The sequence below is a fragment of the Anser anser genome (genome assembly GCF_964211835.1).
Source record: "Anser anser genome assembly, chromosome: 2".
Lineage (NCBI taxonomy): Eukaryota > Metazoa > Chordata > Aves > Anseriformes > Anatidae > Anser > Anser anser.
The window spans coordinates 38418403-38443409 of record NC_139721.1 but is presented as its reverse complement, the minus strand read 5'-3'; the positions used below and the strand labels follow the sequence as shown (position 1 = coordinate 38443409).

The following is a 25007-nucleotide window of genomic DNA, read 5'->3' as shown; positions in this document are numbered from 1 at the left end:
ATTGAGACTGCTGGATAAATCATTCTTTAGTGCTAAAATAGAAGCTTGCTTACAGAAGTATCATGTACTTAGTAAGTATTGTTGGAAGAAATTAATAGTTGCAAAAAAATAAACCAAAAAACACAAGCTGTTCTCTAAGTTCAACCAGAACACAATAATAGTAGCAAATCATTCTTCTTGAAATGTGATTGGAATCCAACAGCACCCATCAGAAAAGAAACAAGTGGCCTAATAGTATTCGTTACCAGAAACTTGGAAAAATTGAGTTAACTGAAAAATGACAATGAATCAAGTTTTCAGACCTAACAGTAATAAAGAAAGAAAGAACAGATGAACAGCAGAATATATTGTCACAGGATCAACAAAAACTTGTTCTAACACAAGTCTCATAAATCAACACAACGCAGAAGTTGGTCTGACTGTCTGGGTATAAAGCAGTCTTCTCAGTCCACTTCAAGAAACTAAGTTTAGCAGAGAATAATTTACACTTAACAGATAAGTTCCTACGACAATATGTTCCGTCAATGCTCCTCTTGGTTGTTTTTGTCACTCTGTGTGTCCAGATAATCCTCTTAATATTGCTTTTAAACTTGCATTTGATACACAACATTACAATTTCAGTCAGGCATATTAACATATGTACATATTTGAGTTTCACAGCAGACATTTTTGCATTGTGTTTATAATGCCAGTACATGCTTAACAATTTTCAAAAAATATATAACTTTTGTTCACACATTTCCAAAAAGCCTTAGTTTTTTCTTATTGCCATATTTACCACACTCTATAAATAAATTGCATTTCTCATTCTTCAGTCTGTTCTTAGTTAGCACAATCAGAACTCAGTTTACTTCTTTTCTTTCTTGTCTGTCTTTATGGAGCTTTCAGAATTTTTGGATGGATTTTTAACCATCTTTTTTGTTTCTTTGTCTTTTCCCACCTGAATAGTGCTATCCTTTTCACCGGCTGATTTTTTTGTCGTCTCCTTGGATTTTACATTTTTGTCTAGGCTTTTTTCCTTTTCCTTTCCTCTGTCTCTTTTAACCTTGTCAGACTCTCTCTTTAATTTATTCGTATCAACAGCTTTCTTGTCCTTTCGATCAGCGGCATCTTTTCCTTTCCTGGCTTTCTTTTTTTCTTCCTCATCTTTCGTTTCCTCCTTCTTGGATTCCTGCTTCTGCTTTAATTTCTTGAGTGGTTCTTTAATTGCTTCTTTTACTTTTTTTTTTTCAGTTAAAAAAGAGGAAATGTTCAGTAAGAGAACCATTCTTAGATCAAAGAACGTATTTTATGAGCAACAATTTAAAAGCTTTGATCATCTTCACACTTAATGCTTGTTAGATGCCAATTTAAATTTGTATATATGTACACATTTTTAAGATTTAACCAATTTAAACAAATTAGTTTTGACTTCTGACCTCACACCATGCAGCCAGACAATAGCCTCCGCTTAATATTATGGCATTCAAACGAAGCATTAATCTAGGAAAAAAACATGCCTCCAGTACCTTTCTGTTAACCAGCTTCTGTAGAATGCTAAAAACAGCTTTGTCTGTGAGCCTGAAAATCACTACAGATTTTGAATCTGACAATGGTATGAACATTGTAGGGTCTGGAAATGTCAAGACCACGACCAAAAGATACTTTTTTCACAATTTTATCAACTTCCTAAGATAATAAATGACGTTGTTATAACAGAAAAGTATACAACATCATTACATTATTGCTTATTAATCCTTACATTATTGCTTCAGATTAGTCCAAGACTTTAGTATCTTAAGTATATATTTCACAAAACTAAAATACAAGTACAAAATAGTTAAAAAGAAATAATGTCCTGGTGAATCAAATCAACTCCAAAATAGATGTTCAACTTCATTTCACCACATTCAATGAAATCAAACTAAACGGTAATCAATTTGTACATTTTTATTTTCTATATATGGTGTTAATAGCAATCTTTGTTGTTGTTTGTTTTTTAGTCTTTTGGAGTTGCATCTCCTGTGCTTATTGTCTCTATTTCAACTAAATTAGATATCCAGCTGGGACACTGTATCTAGATAATGCATCAGCAGAATAGTCAAAACAGCATTCTTCTTGAAACTAGGAAGTTCCATATTGACTTCCACTTGACTCAGTTTTGAAAACCATTGTCAGTACCTGCAGCATTCCCCAGAACAAAGAATTTTTAATGTTCAACAAAATTTAGAAATAAATACACTAAATACAAATATTACAGATTTAATGGAAGTAGTAATACTCCCAGATTGATTGAAAAAGAAATATTTTGTATATAAAATAGTTGATCTATATTTGATATATTTATTTATATAATATTTTTAAATTTTTATTCATTTTTTTCAGAGAAAGAGTCAAAGTAGAGAGCAGGAAAATGATATTTCTCTTGCAATAACTGCCTGTATAACACCTGTGTAATGTTTTCTATACAGTGAACAATGACACAGCTCACTAAAAGGAATAACATATTTCCTTCCAACTGTTTCCTGGCATAAAGCATTTGGAAATTATCACAACATTTCTTCATTCTCATATCAAACACCTTAGCAAAATAATTCAAAACACTGGAATGAGTTGTTAAATGACATTTATTAAGCTCTTGGAAACACACAATTTGCCAAAAAAGTCAAAAAAGTCATAGCAAGCACAATGTGGAACAAATGCTAAAAACCGCAACTCGCATGCAAAGACGCTAAGAAAGTCACATTCATACAAGCATGATAGTTTCCCCCAGCATTTTGTTTCTAATAAGACTTTATATTATAAGCAACCTGCATTTCTTACATACTGATAGAAAATCAAAATAAATCAAAAAACATAGAAATCTAAATGTCTTTAATGCAACAAAGACTGTATTCTTTGTATAGCACCAAGCTGTGGCAAGGTAACTCAGCACCTCCAAAAAGTTAAGCACCTGAAGTACATCTAGTAGTTTGGTGTTTTGCTCAGGTTAATTAGCTTTTTGTCTTTGTTGCACTGAATACCTTTAGGTTTTTATGTCTTGGTCACACAGCAATGTAATTATAAATAAATATATGCCTTAAATTGGTTGCTACTTTAAGCTTTTTAAAAATTTATGAAGATCATCACTGCAACTGATTCTGCATATCTTATTAAAGGGAAAGTTTTTGAACTTTACCTAAATTTCTCCTCCCGTAAGAAATAAAGTAGACTATTTAAATATAACCATAAGCAGAAATTAATGCAATCAAGTCCGATTACAATAATGTAAAAGTATAGATAGTATCATGAATTCATGAAAAATAACAGAGGATTTGGCAGTGACCAAAATAGAATACTTGTAATCCAAACACGACAACTGTTGTAAAAAAAAAATCTAAAGAAAAAAAATCTGGTTTGGAAAGCACTGCCATTAAATGACAATAAATGGTTAAAAAAAGTTACTGAAAAATGGGAAGGATAATTGTTTGCTGCACCATTAGAAAACATAGCCAACACAGCTAGTATTAGTAAACATTATAACCTGCAATCTGTGTTTGCAACGTGCATGCATTTCAGACATTATCTGCAGAAAGTTCCACACAGAAGAATTTTAAAGTACCTTTGACTTTAGTTTTTTTCTTGGCTACCCCTCCTGGCTCCTCACCTGATTTGTTGCAAAATGGAAATAGGTTACATACAAATCTGTGATGTTCGAATTTGACAAAAAAATAAATCAAATTTGCTATATAAAAAGTTACCCGTACATAGCACACCACAATGCTATGGAGAGACATCAAATGTTAGCTCATTAAGAATAAAGCATCTTCAGTACCAAGAACAATACAGGTTGTAGATGTAAGGCTCAAGCAAAGTACCACATCACCATATGCATGCTACTTAAGATGCTTCATAACTTCTCAGAGCTAGCTCAGTTCTCTCCAAATAGTATAGTGCCATGTAATTATGACCAATATCCCAGATGATTTCTCTGCTAGGTATTGTACCAGTTCTCTCTCAGACCCACTAAACTTATATTTCTATGCAGTTTTTACACATACTTAATAAACACATTAACTCAAGATATCTTCAAGCACATATGTACTGTACCTTAAAAAGAGATTTTTTTTTTTCTTACAATGTGTTACACAAAACCGATTAAAATAAAATTGACAATTAAAATGGAAACTCTGGAATGTATAGAGAAAAGGAGGTCAGATTATCTCCTTGATATCACAATAGTAATGATGTATGTTCAGTTTTACTTTATTTTCGTTTCTAGTTCTAGTGGTCTGGATCCGCTTTATCCAATGGAAATACATGCTTTAGCAAAATGTGTCTTTTGGAATATGGCAATATATTGCTCAAATTCAAAAATGCAGTTGCCATTTTCCTTCAGTCAAAATACTTGCTGCTTTACTTAAGACTATTTAAGACTTTTATTAAAAAATAAACCTTACTCTCCAGTCAAAGGCAGGTGCTGCAAGATGCTGACTGCTTTCTTTTGCCATTGCCGTTAACAGAAATTGAGGTCATTCAGCTTGTTGTGGAACTAGGCACAAAGCACATAGGAGAGGCATGAACGGTACAAAAGCCTTCTCCAAAATATAAAGCAATTAGCGGTTGTATCTTTCTAAAACCATTAAAGAGACTGGATTATCGTGCTGATGTGGATTAAGATCTAAATCCAATAAAGCATATGAATAATACGAAAGTCTTGTTGAGTTCTTGCCTCACAGATTACCATCACTGCTGAAGTACAGCGTTCTATCTCAAAAAAAAGTTATTCAACCTTATTAATTCTAAGCAGCAGGCACATATAACAATAATAAAACAATTTCCTTATATAGAAGGAAGAATAGACTCACACATTCTTACACAGCAGCATCAATGAAAATAATAATAATAATAATAAAAGCTGCTCGGCTAAGCAGCACAAAGCCATATTTAAAGCCCCAGACCCTCCCCTATTTGCACAGTTGGAAAGTGTTCCTGCATTTTTTAGGATAATAATAGTACAAGCATGTCTTGACAGGGGAAAAAGTTACTATGCCTGGTATACACAAAAATATCATACAGATATTTGAAATGATTTTTAAATAAAAGTATATGCATTATGTTGAAAAGCAGATTACAAAATATCCTGTTCAGCAATTATTGATATTTAATTTGTAAAATACTCAGGCAGGCTGTAATTTCTTTAAATATACTTTTTATACAATGTTAAGACTCAGCAAGCTAATAATGCCTTACATAACTATGCAAATTGCATATTTTAACATAATATGAATATACTTATTTACAATATTTTGAACTTTATTGTTTATGTAAAAATAATAAGTCATAAATCATGCTATATCTTCATTTCCATCTGAATCCCTACAATGACTACAAGATCAGTAAGTCTCATTTGTGAAACAAACAGCCTGAAGCAAGAAATGAATGCAAAACACTTAGCTTTTCCAAGTCAGCAATGTGATTCCAGGGAGCACGTGGAAAATTCTGGCACCTAAGTAAAATCATTAGCAGAGATGGATTCTCTTAACAGTCTCAGGGCATACAAACCAACGTGCAGAACTTTAAGAATCACATAACTGAACTTATGGACCTTCCTTCTAAGTTATAATTTAAATATCTGATTTTTTTTTTTGAGTTACTGTTTAAGTTCCTCTTTTTTCCACTTATTCCTATATTATAAAGGTCCTGTGTTGACTATAGAAAAGAAATAAAAACATTTATAAGCACATATAAAAGAATGCAACAATTGCTACTATTTGAGATAATGTATTAAAAGGACATTTCAAAGATAATATATTTTGATATATTACCAATATTTTCCAAATATGTTTTAAAAAGTCAAACTACAACTTAAGTATTCTTGTCAAAGTGGATATTTTTACATAATAGTTAACAGTAGATAAATTCGTGTCTTCACTGATTCTTTAAAACTTAGAATATTACAAAGCACTCTAATTCTGCAACAAAATCCAGCTGAGGAAAAAAGGGGAAACTTTTCTTTCATAAAAATAAAAAAAAATTTTCATAAAAATTTTCCAGAACAAATTCCACATGAGAAACCTGAAGTTTCTTCTTGTATACGTCAGTTATATTAGGCATTTAGTACTACTGAAAACTTTAATAACATCTCTATGCAAAAGGCTTTGAAATACAAATTCCTATAAAATAATTTCACTACAACATCTACCTGAAAAAAAAAAAAAAACTTTAAACCTGCAGCATCATGCAGCAATTGTAGGCTGATTTAAAGTTGACTGTCCACTCACATTTGAAAAAGAGGCTATGTCACATTTACTACGGAAAGTATACGGTCAAAGTTAGCACTAAACAGCTATCAAACTACCCTACACTGTAACCTGTGTAAAGTCTGGGTAATAGAACAGAAAGTCTCAAGCTTTATCCATTACAGCTTGCGTTCTGACTCTTCCCTTAACTCATAAGGTCTCATCAAATGTGAAAACACAAAGAATAGAATTTAATTTTATTCCACGAGTTAGATTTTTAATTTTTTTTTTTTGTACACAAAGCCTGCCTGACCACACAGAATATTATCAAGAGATGTTAAAATCGCAGAACTCAAAAAGTAAAAATAAATCTGTAAGCCAGAACTGTTATCAGACTGCTTTTTAGTCCCCTTCTTTTATTTACTGTCTCCAGAAGAACTGCAAGTCAGAAAAAAATATTATTGTTTGAATATGCACCTGCAAATGCCTGCAGTATTTATAATATACTACATGGGATATACAAGTTCTTCTGCCAAACCAAATGGCTCGCTGACAAGAAGGCTAGCACATACTTACCTTATATTGATTTTTTTTTTTTTTATTCATTATCTGTATGCAGACTGCCAGGCATACCAAAGCCTGTAACCCTCCCAAATACAAACCAGCTTTTTAATTCCCACAACTGGCACAAGAATTGAAACGGAACAATAGATTCTCAGTAAGTTACTTTAAAATGCCATGCTTAACTGCCTGATTTTAGAAGGGAAATCCAAATGAGACACAAAGGACAGAAAGCAGTTTCTTCTCTGTCACAGACATGAACGTATCTTGCATCTTGTATAAGACATAAGAAACCAACAAACAAGTTTTTTGTCTTGATTAACTTCAGCTTGAAGAATTTATCCTACCTGACTATATGAAATAAGAGTATTTATTTCATGCTTCTGTTTCATCATTATGAGAGCTGCTTACCTGATTGCAATTCAAAAAGGAAAATAGTATAGATCTGTCCATAATAGCTGAACTGCACACAGCAGCTTTCAAATGTTGTCAAATTCAAATCAAATCATGTTTACAATACAGGTGTTTTCTTTTCCTATGTATTAACTATTATGAACTAAAATGAAAATCCTCCTAATGTTTCAATGCATTCTTTTACCTCTCCATACAACTAACTGTAACTCATGAATAACCGTCATAAAAATTTAATTTCTTCTAAGGCCAGTCACTGGAGACACTGGTAATACAAGATTAGCATACTATAAAACCTACAGGTGACAAACATCATTCATCAACCTTGAAACAAAAAATTGAACAAGTTCTCAAAAAGCTGATTTTTGAAAAAAAAGTACTGGCAAACATTGCTGCCATTATTTCAACAGATATGCAACATTTTCCCGCTTATTCTTTGTGATTTTAAGTTATTTTACATGCATTGTGTTTTTTTGTTGTTGCTGATGTTTTATTTCACCCCATGTAAATTACCCTCTTACTTTTAAATTAAAAATTGTTGAAGGTGGTCACAGAAATCCAGGGTTCAGACCTTCTTTATGCTATTTCAGTTATTTCAGACTTAGGGGTACTAAGTTTTTTTTTTTATTCCTTACAATTTATTTACATTAGTATCACATTAAAACGAGCAACAGCTTACGCTACTAAGGTTAGTGCAGTATTTTGTTCAAAACATGTAAACCTCTGCTGAAGACTGGCAGTTAAAATATCAAACATTTACCAACACTAGAAAAGAGCAACACAAAGCATCCCACGTACTTCTTAAAATGGTGACAAAGCTAAAAGACTAACTTTAGTCACAGACATTTCCTTGTGTAGCTTTGTAAAATTTACTTTAAGTGATCTCCAAGGAATGTGAAAGTGGCTAATGAAAAATGTTTTCCATTTCACATAAATGATTAAATTTTCATTCTTAAGTAGCTGTGAAAACTGGCAATTTCCTATTATTACATTACACATTGTATTTTCCTCACGAAAACATTTATTTGCTTTTACTCCTATTTTAGAAGTCTTAAAAACTGTAGGTACAAAGCAGCAGCTTTGCTTCTTAAATTATTTTAATTCTTAAGCACTTTAAGTTCTTTGGATTTCAGTTCAAACATTAATTTACTGACTGTATTTTACATAACTGATAGTCACCCCAAAGCAAACTAAAAATTGACGTTTCAACTTCCTCAACAAATATCAAACGCATGCTGTTGACTTAGAAGCAACAGCTGAGATATATTCATTTTTTCCTTGACTATTTGTATGTTATATTCAGCTTAACTTTTTGGCTGTTAAATTGCTTTTGTTTATTTATTTTGAAAATTGCCATCTGGTATAACTGAAGACTCATCTATATATTATTACCACTCTTACTGGTCCAATTCTGTCTTATTACAATTCTTACTGCTTTTGTTTGTTTATTTTGAAAATTGCCATGCTGTTAATAATTGAAGGCTCATCTAGATCTTACTACCACTCTTACTGGTCAGTGATGCATGCAGTAACAATAATTATATGTGATTCACTAAAATCAAAAGTCTTCATCTTAAACTCCAGGAGAGCTTTGACCAATCTTGAAGCAATGCTCATCACCAGTGAGTGTTTGATTGTATATTCAGCAGGAACTAGCACAGGCAAGAGCTAGGACTTCTGAAAAACCTACATTCTAGAAACTAAATACTCTAGAATTCATCTACAGTTCTTTTTTTTTTTCCCCCCACACATTTAATAGAATCAACAAGGAACTTCCCTACTAACTCAGAACTCTGCCTGCATTTCACCTCATTAAGCTCAAGTTGACGTAAGTAATTGTATACTGTTATAACTATGCCCTATTTCAGTATTTGCAACTTTTTTCACGGTTAAGTACTCTCTCTCCCTATTTCACATGAACCTTCATCAGATTATCAACATATATTTCAACTATTTGGTTTAAATTCCATGATACCCAATTTTCATAAAAATCAGTTTTTTTCTTTGCCTTATCCTTCATATATCCCATAGTAAAAAGATTAAAATTATGCATTATTTACTTTCTGATACTGTAATCCACAAATATTTCAAAGAACATGGCTTATGTTCTTATGGCTCTACTTATATGTAAGTCTTAGGTGGCAGACTTTAAAAAAACAGTGCTTTTTTAAACTCTTAACTTGCTTAACACTAACACTATTTATAACTTTTTCAAAGACTGAGAAGAACCTTCTTGTAGCTAGGTGCTTTAATTATAATGTTAGTTTTTGAAAGACGTTAAATAGCTTTAAAATTGCCATGCTGAAGCAAGTGAAAATTAATTTGATTTTAAAAAGAGGTTGAAATTTCAGCTTGCATCCAATACAGTTACAATTTGAGCATAAACTTTATATGGGAAACGGACACAAATGTAAACATAGCAGGCATCTCTATAAACACTATATTAATAATAATATGAATATACACTACTCTTGTATTAAAATTACAGCTCAGTTTCAGCTTTTAGGACTTGATGAAAATTGCAGAATATAGTTACAGACTACCCTTTCTATACCAGTAGCTTTATGATAGCAGATGGAACTCATGCACCTTTATTGTACACTAGTACAGTATTTTTGAAACAACTGTCACAAGTTTCATTAAAAGGGTTGAAATCTGAGTTAAGTTCTTGAACTTTGCAAGGAATAGAAGACATTACATTTTAATTTCTAATTAATCTTTAATACATTCAACATTACATACGAAACATACAATCACAGCTTACCACTTCCACAAAAGGCCCACCTTAAAAGAAAATCAAATTCAGAATAGCCTCTGCAGTGTGATTGTGATTGTTATTAAAAAAATAATGAAAACTTAGTTTGAAAACAGACAAATCAGGGGGGAATAAGACCATATAATGACATATCTTCTGAATGCAATAGATGTTAGCTAGCTTAGAAATAAATCTCAGTAAAGTTTTTCAGCACTTTTAGATAAAAGTGCTTTTATTTAAACAAGTAAAAAGTATCTATCTGAGAAATGAGTGAATCATAAAATTATTTATTAAAATTATATTTCACAAGAGAATTATCATTGTTATGTCCACATTAAGGATTAACATATAAATATGTATTTACATAATGCAGTCATGCCAGAATACTTTACAATCAAAGCAGTTACAAAATGCTTCAGTTAACGTTTTGTAGAAAGACAAATGTTACAGTGTTAACAGTAGAGGTTATTACACTTAGTTTTGTAAGTTTTGTGCACAAAGTGCACAAATTAAAGCACATACACAAGCCAACTACACAACTGCAGACACGTTTTATTCTACATATTTACACAACTGCGTAGTATTTGTCTTCCTGTCAACAAAAATGGAAAAGTCGCTGAAAGGCTTTCAACTACCAAATCTACGTTGCATGGCTGACTTTAGTTCAGTATTTATAGTGTCCATTTTCCTCAATGCCAGAAATTCCTGTCATATTAAGACTGATGATTTCATGGACATTTTTGAAGGCCAATCGAATTAGTCTTTCAGTCATTGGTTCTGTAAATCCAAAATAACACAAGTCTTTTTTCCCTGAACCCCTTCATTCTGTGACGTACCATCAACATCATCTGCAGCTTCGCTCTCTTCTTCTTCTAGTATTTCAAAAGGAGTCAATACATCATAGAGAAATGAGAGAAAGCCATAAAACCAATCAGAGCTTTCCTCTGCTAAAATATTAAGGACTTCCTCAAGGGAATCAATATTTTCATTACTGCCATCTTTGGTCAGGCCTACACAAGAATAGAGGAAAGAGAAAAAAAGGACAGCAGTTAGGTGGAAAGAGGAAACTGTAAAAGGAGGATCTGTGAAAGACAACTCATGTCACAGACAGCAGTCTTTATAGGAGAGCTATTTAGGAAATAGAAAGATGTTAGGCAAGTTTAATCTTTCAAAGTACAGGCTATAATTTGGACAATAAACATGCACAATATTAAGCCAAAATACTAAAATTGAAGGGAGCTTTGCTATTGTTCTTAATCTTAAAACCAAATTAGTCTATATTCAGTTTTCTTACTGTAGTATTTACTTTCAGAAAGGTTTTATACAGTAAGATTTATGAATCCTACACTACTTCGCATCATCAAATTTGCATTTGTGTTTTTTAAACCATTATGTTCAAACCTCAGAGGTTTGCAATAGATAACTGAGAAAAATATTTAAAAGGAAACAATAACCAAATCTCGTCACAGACATACTATTAAGCATTACGTTTACTCTGTCATGCACAATTTTGATTTTGCTTAAGAGTGAGGACTGATTGCTAGGAGTGGGGGTCATGTTTCTTTTTTTATTTGTTTGGTTCCTTTTTTTTTTTTGAACATGCTTCTCAATTGTTTTTTCTATGACCTACATTCAACACGGTATGCGTGATCCTCAGGAATTAATTCCAAATTTGAGAATATATAGAAAAACAGAAAACTAGATAAAACAAGTATCCAGTATAAAGGGAGATGAGCTTATTTTTTTTTGTTTGGAATCCTTATGAGTTGCTACACAGAAAATCTGAAGTAGACTCAAGATGACTACAGTAGAGATGAGCAGAGCAGTGAAGAGCAAGCTTGTCATTTCTGATATTTAAGACCAAGGCTTGCCATCTTGAGCTACAAGACACACGAATCTAACTGGCATTTGAAATCCAAAGGCAGGATTAATGTTTGTTGTTGTTTTGTTGTTTTTGTTGTTGTTTTGTTTCTTTAAATAAAATTTTTGCAGTTACTAAATAATAACATTTCAACTTTTCCATTCAGGGAAAAGTACAACAGAATGATTAAGCAATGATAAATACCAGTAATTGGTAAGCTTTAAAGCAGGAGAGGGGGGAACTTTCCCTACTTCTAACCAGAACAAACCTTCGTTTGTGTTGGAAGGTAGAGCAGAAAAGTGGACTAAGGGAGAAGACAGATTGTTGAGACATAAAATTAAGTGAACATGTTGCACATGCAGACTACAAAGCAAGATTAGGTGCAGGTTAATGAAACATTCAGGATAGAGAAGTTTATAGCAGACATTTAACATATTTCAGCATATTTTTCTTACAGCACATAGTGAAAGTATCAATGATAATTCTGAGGGAACTTCCAAGTCCATGATGTTCCACATCCTTGTACCTGGATGTCCAGAACCTCTACTTGAGTGACCAGCCATTCTCTTTAATTTTTCACTGGATAGCCCAAAAGGCTTAAAAATGACAGATTGAATCCAGGAGGCAATCAACGTTTTATAAATATCCCTCTCCAACTTCTTCCATGGCTTAGTTCTATAAAAATTAAATTTTATAGACTTAACTTTATATACGGTAGTCAGACATCATTCTAATTTGTTTTCAAACTTTGGACCAAATGACACAAACCCATTAACCAAGGTATACATACACTGAAGAATGAAATTTCAATTTAAGAATAAAAACTTGAATCTAAAAAAAAAACGAAGTTATAAACACTAAATTACAAAATATTTGTATAGCTCTATTTTTTTTGGAATCTGGCATCAAAAAGAAAAACAAAACCACAGATTTTAGATAGAATTTCTGTAAACATGTGAATAACCATACAGCAGCTCCTATTCTTGTCCTAAGTCAAGAAGAAGGCTCTTGGACATTTAAATTTGTGAAATATAACATGGAGTATACCAGCATATTTTCTCTGAAAATGATTAATAGGACACCAAAGGGAACCACAGAAACTGTGAGGGATCTTACATTCCTTTTGGAAAAACAAAAACAAAAAAACCCACCTCAACAACAACATAAATGAAACCCAAACCCTTTCTTTATAACTCTTTACAAAACCTATCCAAGATGCGTATGACGACTTTTATATTTAGAAGAAAAAACTTCAGCCTGAGCTATGGAAAATAACACTATTTCATACATTCTTTTTTCTTTCCTAGAAAGAGTTGAAATTAAAAAAAACAGTAATCCATATTCAAGCTATTTTTCTCTTTAATGACACCCAACTTCTGGCAAACCAGCTAGGGATTGCCTACATTTTTCATTCCTATAATTGAGAATAACTACTTAAAATAAAATTCATAGGCAAACACAAACATGGTAGGTACCACCTGAAACTGGTGACCAAAAAAAAAAAACCACACCCTGCCCTACAAGGTGGCCTTAACATGCCAATCCAGTGACTTATAAGAAACAATTGCTTTATTTCAGAAGTCTAAACATTGCCAATCAAGTCAAACACAGATCTAGGAAATCAAAATCTTTATCTATTCAACAGTATTAATGCAACCACTTGCAGGTTGATACATTTATTTATCAAGAGAAAAAAAGTCCATCTGCTCCTTCAAACACCTATTCTAGGAGAATGAGCATATGTAAGACTTTAAAATTTGAAGATGCTACAATAGAACATGATAAAAAACAGAGAAGGATATGAAAATTATCCTGAATAAATGAACCATGTATAAACAAAAACCTCTTAATTTCTACTATCTCATCACATTTTCTGAATGTTCAATCTTTGTATGATTACTTGTAAGTGTATATGTATTTTTTAATATTATTACTTTTACTATAGGCAAGCTGGAAGAAATGGTTTGTAGATGCTCGTACTCCGTTTACTTCCCTTTGTTCACTGATACACCAGGTTAATGCACCCCCCCCTTTGCGTTTTCTGCAACTGCAGTGCAAAAATTGCACTAACGACTGCAGTTATTTAAGTAGAATTTCTCAGAAGATTGTTACTTGTTAAAAAGAAGTGAGGTATTAAAAATAGCTCCAAGGATTCAGACAGACATTGGTGCTCCCTATACATATATATATATATATTTTTTGGTAATACTACTAAAGCCACTGTTTCTCTACACTGAGCTAAAGGGAATACAGAGATACGACACTCCTCCTGTCAGGAAAACCAAAGTTTTTAGAAGTTCAAAAGACTATTTTATCTTTCCTAGTTAAGAGGACAATTTCCTTCAAAGAACGATCAAAGCGTGGTAGACAAAAAGTGGGAAGAAAATTACTGATAACAGAAGCCTTCAAAGGAGCAGGTTAAGAAGCCTCTCTTGCAGTCGCCAAAAGGAAATCACTAAATAGATCCTTACAAATACCTGTGAAATAGGAAGAACCTGCAAGACAACTGTAGACTAGCTTCAATAGTTTTTTTTCCATAATGCCTGTAGGTTCCTTCACATAAGGAAAGCATATGCATTTCAACCCCAGGTAAGTTTTTAAAAATGAATACAAAACTAACTCAACAAATATTTGAGTTTGGCTGATTGGATTTTCAGTTGTTTTTCTTCTTACTTCTTTTGCTACAGAATGGGGGGGGGGGGGGGGGCTGAGGGGGTGGGTAGGGAGAGGTGGAAGAACATACTTCCTTCAGACAGTTTTCAAAATCCACAAATACTTAAACAGAAGTATTAAGGATCATAAAACGTTCTTTGATTTCATAAAAAAAATAAAAACTAAAAAAAAAAATAAAAAGAATTGTCCCTTTAATAACTTATAATATATACAAGAAATAAAATCATAAACTTTAATCCTTCAACTTAGGTGTGCCCAAATACTACAGAAAACTAAGTATCAGCTACTAAACCAATCTTTGAAACATAAAATAGGCTGTTAGAAGTATTTCTCAAAATTAAAAGAACTTCAAAATACATTAGTCATTAAAAATGTAAACTGAAATTTTGTATAACTGAAAATTATAGAAGCATACAACAGTAAACCACTACAGGTGCGAGAGATTTTAATATACACAGTGGTATGGCAATAGCTAAAGACCAGAAAATTAAAAAGCATATTACTTCCTAGAAGGATACGCACAGTAATCTCTCTCTCTCTTTTTTTTTTTTTTTTTTTTAAAGTCAACGTTAACAGAGAAACCAACATGTTGTTACAACCTAAAGGAAAATCCCAGGAAGTCACAAGTCTTCAAACATAACATATGTACTAACAAAAGCCCCACAAATAAAACATAAAGGAGCCATGCACTCAATATGTAGAAAGTTACCCTAATGCAGTTGAATACAGGCTTACTGTATGTTTTCTTTACTAACTTCAAAGACTTATTTCTGGAATACAAATTCCTCAAGAGGGAATCTAGTCTTTCAGATTCTGTATCAACAAAATAATTTAGTCTGCATAAATAATACTGCTGTTCATTTTCTTTAGTATATTTTTTAAACACCAACAAGCACAGTAAATTCCTAAGAGCTTCAGCTGATATTATATGTCAGTTATTAGAAAACATTTTTATACTTATAATCTGCATCAACATTCAGTAACTTTATAAAACTTACAATTTCCTTTGTGCTGCTGAGAATACTCTTAAATTTAAATGAGATGAAATCTTATTTTTAAGGCAGTTTTCAAAAGTAATAAAAAATAACTTTTGCTATGTGACCTTCTAGTGTCACACTTGAAGTATGAAGTTTAAATGCATGATAAGGCAAGCTTATAATAGGAACTCTGTCATGTACGGGCAGAATTCCCAGCTATATCAAGTTGCGTAAAACAGATTTAACAAAGCAGCAGCATGTTTGTGGTGACCACCTTGGCAGTCTGAATGAAACTAATCTGACCCACTGAAATTGATATCCACTTTCCACATACTACATAATAGACAGAGAAAGATTAGGATTACAATAATGCAAAATGTTATCTTATTCACTATTTAATACACAAATTGTATCTCTGAAGACCCTCAGAGAACTGGAGATCTCTGGAGTGCCTCTCATATTCACACCAATACAAACAGGTTCAGTAATTTTTATTGCATGGGTTTTCTTTAACTGTGATGGGATTAAACAAATGCCACCCCTAAAAGACATTTGCTTATTTCTTCAAACACAAGCGTGGAAAAAAAATGACAAGAAACTGATTTTTATGGAGTAGGACTTTCCAACAGCATGACATACTATACTATTAATAACTTTACCAGTTTGAGACATTCCAGCTTCCCCTCTGCTCAAATTAACTACGCCAGGGTTTCTTTGGTCATTTTTTATTTAATTTGCTAGGTTTCTGTGATCAGAACAGGTTTATATTTCAACCAATCAATTAAAGAAAAATAAACTTTCCAATATCACTTTTAGAAGTATCTATCCAATGCTTGACCGTGAAGTTGTAGATGGTAGTGCCATTTTACCTACATCTTCTAGCACTATCATAAAGAACGTCTGGCAATTACAGCTTCTCTTTGAAGAAACCTACTAAGCTGAAAGACATTCTCCCAAAATACAAGGAGAAGTGTGATTAAAACCAGTGTTTAATGCCATGTAGGTTTTGAAAGGGCAAAGAAAACAAACAGACTTTGGGAGAACTCAGAATAGAGGGAAGACAGTACAAAATACACTAAACAAATAATCACAGTCACATAACAAAGGCTTGTTAGAACTCATTTTAAAATGGACCTGGCTTAACATGTTTACATGAACAATGTTTCAACTCTTGAAGCATCTTAAGCCCTGCCTAGATTAATTTATTAATAATCACAATGATCTTGCAACAATTGATAACTTCAAAATCATCATACAAGTAATCATGTGCTTTCCACTTTTAGTGCTGTAAGTCCTACAACTTGCATGAGAAATAAAACACCACAATTATATCATTTTAAATTATTCAATGAGGAAAAAACAAAATTGTTTTGATATTAAACAAAAATCAAACATGAATATGACAATTAAATTATACTGATTATTCGTCTTGTGTTTGTACTTGCCTAGCAATACTTTAGCATCTTCCACATCAAAATCTCCATCTCCATCAGCATCGTATATCCCAAGCTTGCCTAAAAACAGAGAGAAAGAAGAGAGAATTAGGAATTCAGCAGCTTGGTTCCAACACAATGTTTTAGTGCATAATGGCTGATGGTCAACACTAGACTGATACCATACCGTTTTTGATTATTTAGTCTTGCCTTAACCACATTTTAAATTTCCTGGAAAATACTACAAATATTTTTACTCCCCTTCTTCATTTCCTAGACTTCAGACTGAATACTTGTTGGTCTTTTTGCATGCTTTTAATTCAGTGCTCACAGGTTTAGAGCAAATACATAATTCAGTGATGCGATTTAACTCAATACCCTTTGCTCAGAAGCAAATCGAACAGTCACCATGTTTAAGGATAAAAAAGAAATATTAAAACAAAAGTTAATCAAATAATTACCCTTTGTTTTCAGATTATATGCTTCTTGCCATTCTAAATTCTCAGAATTAAGATACACATATAATTTCATTTTCAGTGCTAAGTTAATAGAAGGAAAGCAACCTACTTCCTGGACAAAAAAAAACATTCCTAACTGTCAACAACTGTATTACATCCAGTGCAGACAAAATTTTGTCTACCCTTTTATAGGTGGCTAAGAACAGACATCTCACTTTTACTCTGGTAACTGCAGCTCTACCAGCCTTAAATATAATCAAAAAGAGAATTCAAAATTCTCTTCAAAAAGAATTTTTAGCATAGGATTATGGTATCCAGGATTATGAGTGTCTTTGGATCACCAGGTGAGTAGAGAGCTAATTAGCTCTAATAAAATTCAAGCTTAACTTTAAATAGAATAGAAACTGTGCACTTCTTGCAGAAGAACTCAGTCCTTATAGTTTGCCGGCTTATTATTAAATTTGTCCCTCTCTAAATGAAGGCAGAACTTGATTGCAAGTAAAATAAATGAAATACAGTTCTTAATATACTTATAAAATTAGAAAACAGCTTTGTGAAAGAAAAAATTCAGCTATAGGTCTAGACTACACAAAAATAAGGTCATTACCATTGCACCGAAGCTACCAATTAGAAAAGATCTTTATTTATTTATGGTTAAGCACAATAACTAGTGGAATAAATATACTATTCTAAAAATAAGAACAGTATCATATTCAAAAACAGGACAAAGAATTAGAAAGGTGAAAAATGGCTATCATGGCATTATAGGAGAACAGTAACTATTTAAAAATTAAGAATTAAAACAATTTCTAGCCAAGGGACAGAAAAGCAAGCTTATTTCTCTAATATCCTACCTTGTAGTACCTCTGACAAGTTATAACGGAAATCCTTTGCTTTGGCTGCATGCATGGTAAAAATATAGAAACCATTATTTGCATCACTACACCTAATTAAATTTCAAACTAGAAGCTTCTCTTAAAATTAGTCCAGATCAAAATGCTGTACCAAAAGACTCGTAAAGTTGTAAAGCCTGTAAAACCACCAGTTGTAAAACTGCACTTTGAAACCTATAACGTATGGTCTACCTATGGTCATACATCTTGAAAGTTGAGACATTAATTTCCATCCTTGGATACTATATAAACAACACTATCTTATCATTGTCATATTGAGATACAATTAGCACTGTTACAAGCTTAAAGATGAGGTCGTTCAACAGCACATTCACAAGATGACAACCGATTGTCCTGACGCTATAGCCAACAGTCCATCAAAGGAGCAGTAACAATATTAGCCACCTACTTTCAACCAACCCTCTACTGCAAGTTTTGAAAGCTTAAATTGGAACAACACATCTTAATCTGAAGATCCAATTGAATTGCTGTATACATATTACAAAAAGATGAAGATCTATCCTTGAAGTTTTCTTCAATTCTTAAATGCATCAAGTATTTCAAAAACCTTCTTCAGTCTTATGAGAATCCCATCTTAACATCAGAATAGAGTTCAGAATTAAACTGTACTTTTTGAACTACATTGTGTATTCTTATGTAGGTCATTTGCAAACACTGCAGTAATCGATTCAACTAGCTAGTGAAGCACTGCTCTGTAGCACTCACACTGAAGTCTAATAGTTAGGTTTCCTATCTGAAATGCAAAATGGCATCCATTTAAGGCACGTCACAGTATATGTTTGAAAGGTCTTTTAAGATTTAAAATTCTTACCTAGGACTTCTTCATAATCTACAAGTTCAAACCAGACAACTGCTACTGATGTCCAAACTCCCAGCAAAGCAATTACCATAAACCAGGTGAAAAATGAGCTTCCAGAGAGGCCTTCTTTCTTTCCATTCTTGCTTCCTCCATGCTTAGTCTCTGTTAAAATAAGGCAAACAAATAAAAAAAATGGATTTGCATAAGAGTTATAAAATTATGGTTAAGCATATAATTATAAATCTTGTGGGTTTCTTATGACTTGTAGGTGTCATATCACTGTGAATTACATTGGAAAGCTTAACTGTTATCTAAGTGGTAAAGCCTCTATAAAAGCAACAACAACAACAACAAAAAAAAAAACACAGGTAGTGTGTTTAACAGCTTAGTTGGAAATCCCTCCTTCTACCCCTTCGGTGTATATTTACACAAAGCTTAACATTTTTGAGATGTTTTGCATTTGGGACAAGCCTTCCCAAACTGCCACCAGAGGGCAATCCAATCAGCAGAAACACTTTTAAACAAGAGTATTTCTTCTGAAGCAATGAAGAGTTTCAAAGCTAGTTAGTACTGCAAAGTTGAGTGAGTTCATGAAATGAACGTGAAAATTCAAATAGCATAAGAATCTAAAATCTAAACCATATTAAAGGTAAGACTTCAAGTTCAGGCACTCTACTAACTAAAAGTATCTCCCATGCTTCTTAGAAGTGTTTGGAGATTCACTGCTATTGAGTACTTTAAGACTTTGTGACCTGTGAAGTGCGCAAGTAAAAATATGACAAGGACTGAATGCAAACCACAGATTTGTCTCTAATAGCACATACAGGAGTCAGGGTATATAAAAGACATGGTAGTTCTAAACAAACCACTGGGCCAACCTAGCTGTAGGGGCAGAGGTGTTCAAATGGATACCACCAGCACAGAAGACAAATTGCTTGGTCCAATTTAGGATCATTTGAGGTAAAGACACAGTAAATGTGCATCCAAACAGGTGTCTGCTGCTCTTCACCAGGGCTCAAGGCCTGCTTGCTGGTATTTACTGCTGCAAGGCACTCGGGTCAGTTTCACGTTGACCAGCCCCACTTCATTCCCTTCAAGCACCACCTTTGCCCATTCAGCCACATTCAATCCCATGGCTAGGGCAAACAGGGTCCAGCAACACATGTCCAAGTTGCAAACTGACAGCTGTCGTGATTTACTGACTCTTCAAAGAAAACAAAGAAATCTCCCTGAACTCTGCCCATTGACCATAATAAAAATATTCTTTTTCACTCTGCAAATAACGATGATCAAATATCTTATTATAGATATAAAAAGAAATGCCCTCAAGTAAGCATAAAGTAAAAACGCTAAGAGAAACTGAGCATAAACAAAAATAAAAATTCCAGTTTAAAGTACAAAGACAGAAGGCTGAGAGCTCAAATCCAGAAACTTAAGTATTAGTAGTAGTATTAAGTCAACAGTTAAAAACCAAAAAACTAACTGTGATTCAATCAAAGCTCAAAATTCACTGCTACTCTTAATGTTTTCAAAATAAGTTCTTAAAACTTCACCTAACGTTTAGGATACATATAACTGAAATTGTACATTCAAATAGAGAAATTTCATTGAAAATAATGACCTTTAAAAAAATACAAGATATATAATTGAAAACAATAACCTTTTATTAAAAAAATCAAATACAAGATATATCTCAAAAAATACACTAAATGATAGTAGTGACTCAAACATGACAACATTCCCAATATTTCCCTTCCTAGCCTTTCCAAAATTAAAACAATATAATTAGAAGCAAATAGTAACTACTTTGATCTTGACCACATACATGCACTTCAAAATCATTGGAGTATTAAAATAGTAACATGAACTTAATTTACATTTGGTTAATTTAGAAAAGTTATCTAACTTTTGAGCGTTGTTGGCTCGTTTCATCAAAGGGTCAGAATAACAGTTGAAAACCAATAGTTCAAATGGTTATTAAAGTAAAACTATTTCTTGCATATTTCAAAAAAAAATGTGACTATAATAAAATACGGAGTTAACTTTATCACACTAATTGCCAAAAAACGTTTGATATATTTATCAACACGGATCATAGAAAGACAAAAATACCCTGAACACCTGAATATTACCAGGCTTCTTCCTTACAATAAAAGGAAGTAGCTTTTTAGAGATAAATAATGAGAAACCAGTGGCTAATTTCCCTGTATCTGTATTACATATCATATAGAAGGACTTTCAGACCCTGCTTTTCACCAGGTTCGTAGCTGCAATAAACTAACCTTTTATTACATCCATTGTGCTATGTACCAAGTTCAGAGCAATACAAAAATAGCTGTTTCTCTTCAGCTTTTACTGATGCAGCATTTAAAAAAAAATATTTTGTTATTACTACTATTATAGAGATCAAATACCAAATATTTAGTTTACTTTCTATACTAACAGAATTTCCTTTGTATAGACCATCAGTAATATTTACAAACTGACAACTTAGTCTCAGCCCAGGCATGTCTCACTTGAGAATATACAATACCCTAATTATATGTACACAAAGCTATGACGAGTTATGTAGGCAGAGGCAAGCACCGTGTGATAATACATTCATAATTTTATCAACTGTATATGAAAATCACTTAAACCACCCTTGAACAGGAAATTTTAATATTCAGAAATCAACTGTGTAATAGCAGAACTCCACTACACCTGTGTTCCAGTGTAGCCAATGGACACATACATATATTTAAAAAGGGACCATTAGGCCAAAAACATTTTAAATTATTCCAGGTTACAACTTTGTTCTAGAGCAAACTAGAGGCAAAAAGGAGCATTTTACTGTATTTCATACTTATTTACCTTATTTTACTTGTTTTGTACTTTCCTGCTATTTGCCTCTGAACAAACGGGCTTTATTTAACAGAAGAGAGAAATAGGAAAATGGAAAAAAGGCAGTTGAAGTAATTAAGTGTAATTGTTCTTTTTCTTTTTTTTTCTCTCCAATCTAGAAGTTGTTCCTTGCAAATCCCTTAAACAGATGCTGTTATAAAAACATCTTTCTCGAGTCACAAAAACACATTTTTATACTGTGCCTTCCTACCTTATAGGCAATTTATTTCCAAAATTCTTGACTAACTCTAAGAATTCAACCACGGCAGCTTTACCAGGTACTGCTAATTTAAATGGAAGTTATGTAACAAAAAATTCATGTGATCTCAACAGACAGCCAAACACACAGACCAAAAAATTGCAAGCCATTACAGAAGACTGCCTCTGGCTGAGAACACATTCCAGACCGCTAATTCTAAATTCAAGTCCTTTCCCTGCATGTGCTGCCGGCCATGTCAAAAGTAGGTCACCTTCCATATCTGGTAAGCTTTTGCTTACACCACCAGATGGCTTTATGCAGACATAAAAGTCTTAAATTGTGCTGCACGCCTCACCAGCAAATTTTTAAAAGTCCTATACCTCACTCACCCAAATTAAGAGTCCTGCTTAGATAACAACACCAAAACCACATTAAAAACATTTTCTCTTTACTTTAGCTTAGCAAGACACTTTGCAATTTGGCATACTTTAAAAATAACTCAAGTCATATTTGCATATACACGAATGTCTCTTACATATTACCATGTGCTCTACTCATGCAAAAACTAAATTACAATTAAGCATCTGCCAGAAACCCAAGAGATATCTCTACTTCAGAAAACATTTAATCAAAAACAGAGGCAGTCTGTAACGCAGACTCTAACAGTAAACTGACTAGAAAACACCAAGATACCACAGTAAGCTACTTATTTTGCCAATTACAAAAGCGAACATAGCCAGTATTTGCAACCATGCATTTTTTGTTTGCTCACAAAAAAGTTAGGATTATACCTGTGTCATCAGCCATAACATTAGCGTTCGATTTCCAGACAAAATGAGCGTGTCGGTATCTCCAAAAAGTAATGCTGAAGGTAGAATAAGAAGTGATTTATCTTCACTGTAGTCTTGCAACAGGAGCAAACAAGTTGCTTAAAGCTAGCTCAGCTGGAACTCGAAACTGGACCTAAGTGAAAACTCTCCTCCAAAAATCTATTTTTAGAGCAGTTATCTTCATGAGCCAAACACTTTTCAGAACTCACATGGCAATCTAGTTCTGACGACAATCAAATTCACTTACTCCTCTTAACGGAGCATCCTGGGTAGTTGATCCTTTCCCCTCCCCTTAATCCCTAAACGTCACGCATAGCAGCAAATGAAACCAAACACGTGGTACCGTAGTGCTTTTGCCCCAGTATGTGCTGCCTCAGTGCCCGAGTTCTAAAGGCGTTAAATCCACCAGCACAAGCTGAAACACAAGTCTGGACACAAAGCTTGCCTGCTTGCATTTGTTAAGCTGGCCGTCACCCAAGAAACTTTCTCCATGTTGGCAATCCTCTAGCAGGCTTCCCTCGTGTCCTGCACAGACTGATCATTTGAAAGTTACTAACCACTTTAAAAGACAACAAATTTCTCAAATACAGCTTTGAGTTGTCTAAGAGTTACTTGAAATCAACTAGGCACATTCTTGCTAAAGAACTTTCACATCAGAGCTGTTCCCCTACTGCACCTCATATTGCTTCAAGCAGACCCAAAGAAGGGATACTGAATTTTGCCACAGCAAAGCCTGTTTCCTTGTAGTGCAACACAGGGGAAGGTAAAACAGGCAAAATTTCTACTGCATGTTTGTTAAAAGCAGCTGAAGTGTTGATTTTGCTTTGTTCCCCCTTCCCAAAAAGGATTAATGAACTCTGAAATTCTGACAACATGCACACGACCTTCACAATTTAAAGCTAACAAAAAATTAACGATCAGCATACTGTCTTCTTCTTAGGGACCAGAAAAGGAGAAGGCAAAAAAAACACAACACACTAATACACTAGTCAACACATTTACATTTGCTATTTTAGCAAACTATTTTTCCCCACTGCATTTCAAACCAAAGGCAGCAGCTCTCCTTTTGCGTGGGAGGGGGGAGAGAAACAAACTCATGTCTCGTTAACAGTAGTCCTGATGAAAGTGTTAGCATCTAGCACTCTGCCCTTCCTCCTTTACCCTTGTTTAAAAATATGTAAAGGGTTACAGGTACTTGGGAAAACATCATATACCTCCTGGGGTTTTGAGATCCAGCAACTAACGAATTCCCAAATGCAACTCCCAGTAGCTTAAGGGAGAACAAAGGTGAGAAATAACTCTCAAGTGAGTTTTCAAAGGGATGCAAAGAAAGTACACACAGTTGATTCTATAACCAGCATATATTTTAACTTTTTTTAAAGCCACATGAATATAAAAGAACAAGTGCTTTAAGAAAGACCTCCTGAGAACTATGTTCCAGCAACATATGTGACGCACAATGGAGTTATAATAAAATAGGAGGAAAATTTAAACAAAGGGGAAAAGTCTCTCAATAAATGGTGAAATCAAAATGATTCCTCTTAATAAGCTATTAAGTTCAATTATAGTATATTGCATATAAAACACTATTTTGATAGGTTTTAGATTAGGCAGTTTGTTACAACTTCAACTTGGTTGCATCCGCATTTACAGATACTGTATTTCATTACAAATGGATCTACAGAACATGCAACTCTGAAGTCAACATCATACATTTTTGTGGGGGGGTACTTCAAAACTAGAATCATAGAATATGCTGAGTTGGAAGGGGCCCACAAGGATCATGGAGTCCAACTCCTGGCTCCCCAGAATCAGACCCTGTGTCTGAGAGCGTTGTCCAAACGCTTCTTGAACTCTGACAGGCTCAGTGCTGTGACCGCTGCCCTGGGGAGCCTGTCCCAGTGCCCGATCACCCTATGGGTGCAGAACCTTTCCCCAACACCCAGCCTGACCCTCCCCTGTCCCAGCTCCATGCCGTTCCCTCGGGTCCTGTCGCTGTCCCCAGAGAGCAGAGCTCAGCGCCTGCCCCTCCGCTCCCCTCGTGAGGGAGCTG

General features: G+C 33.6%; 1 protein-coding gene across 15 annotated transcripts in view; it reads right to left on the bottom strand.

The window, feature by feature from the left end:
• ASPH (aspartate beta-hydroxylase) overlaps positions 1–25007 on the bottom strand; it is a 113650-nt gene that overhangs the window by 78100 nt on the left and 10543 nt on the right. For 4 of the 15 annotated variants that reach the window (XM_083823856.1, XM_083823860.1, XM_083823861.1 and 1 more), the window contains exons 2-4: positions 19055–19204; positions 18184–18228; positions 16884–16952 (exon numbers count right to left, since the gene is read on the bottom strand). In XM_083823856.1, the coding sequence (XP_083679982.1) occupies positions 16884–16952; positions 18184–18228; positions 19055–19204 (264 nt within the window). Of the gene's footprint in view, positions 1–1147; positions 10938–16883; positions 16953–18183; positions 18229–19054; positions 19205–22915; positions 23252–25007 lie in introns of those variants that run through there. The other 11 variants (XM_083823862.1, XM_083823865.1, XM_083823858.1 and 8 more) reach the window with 9 other exon arrangements.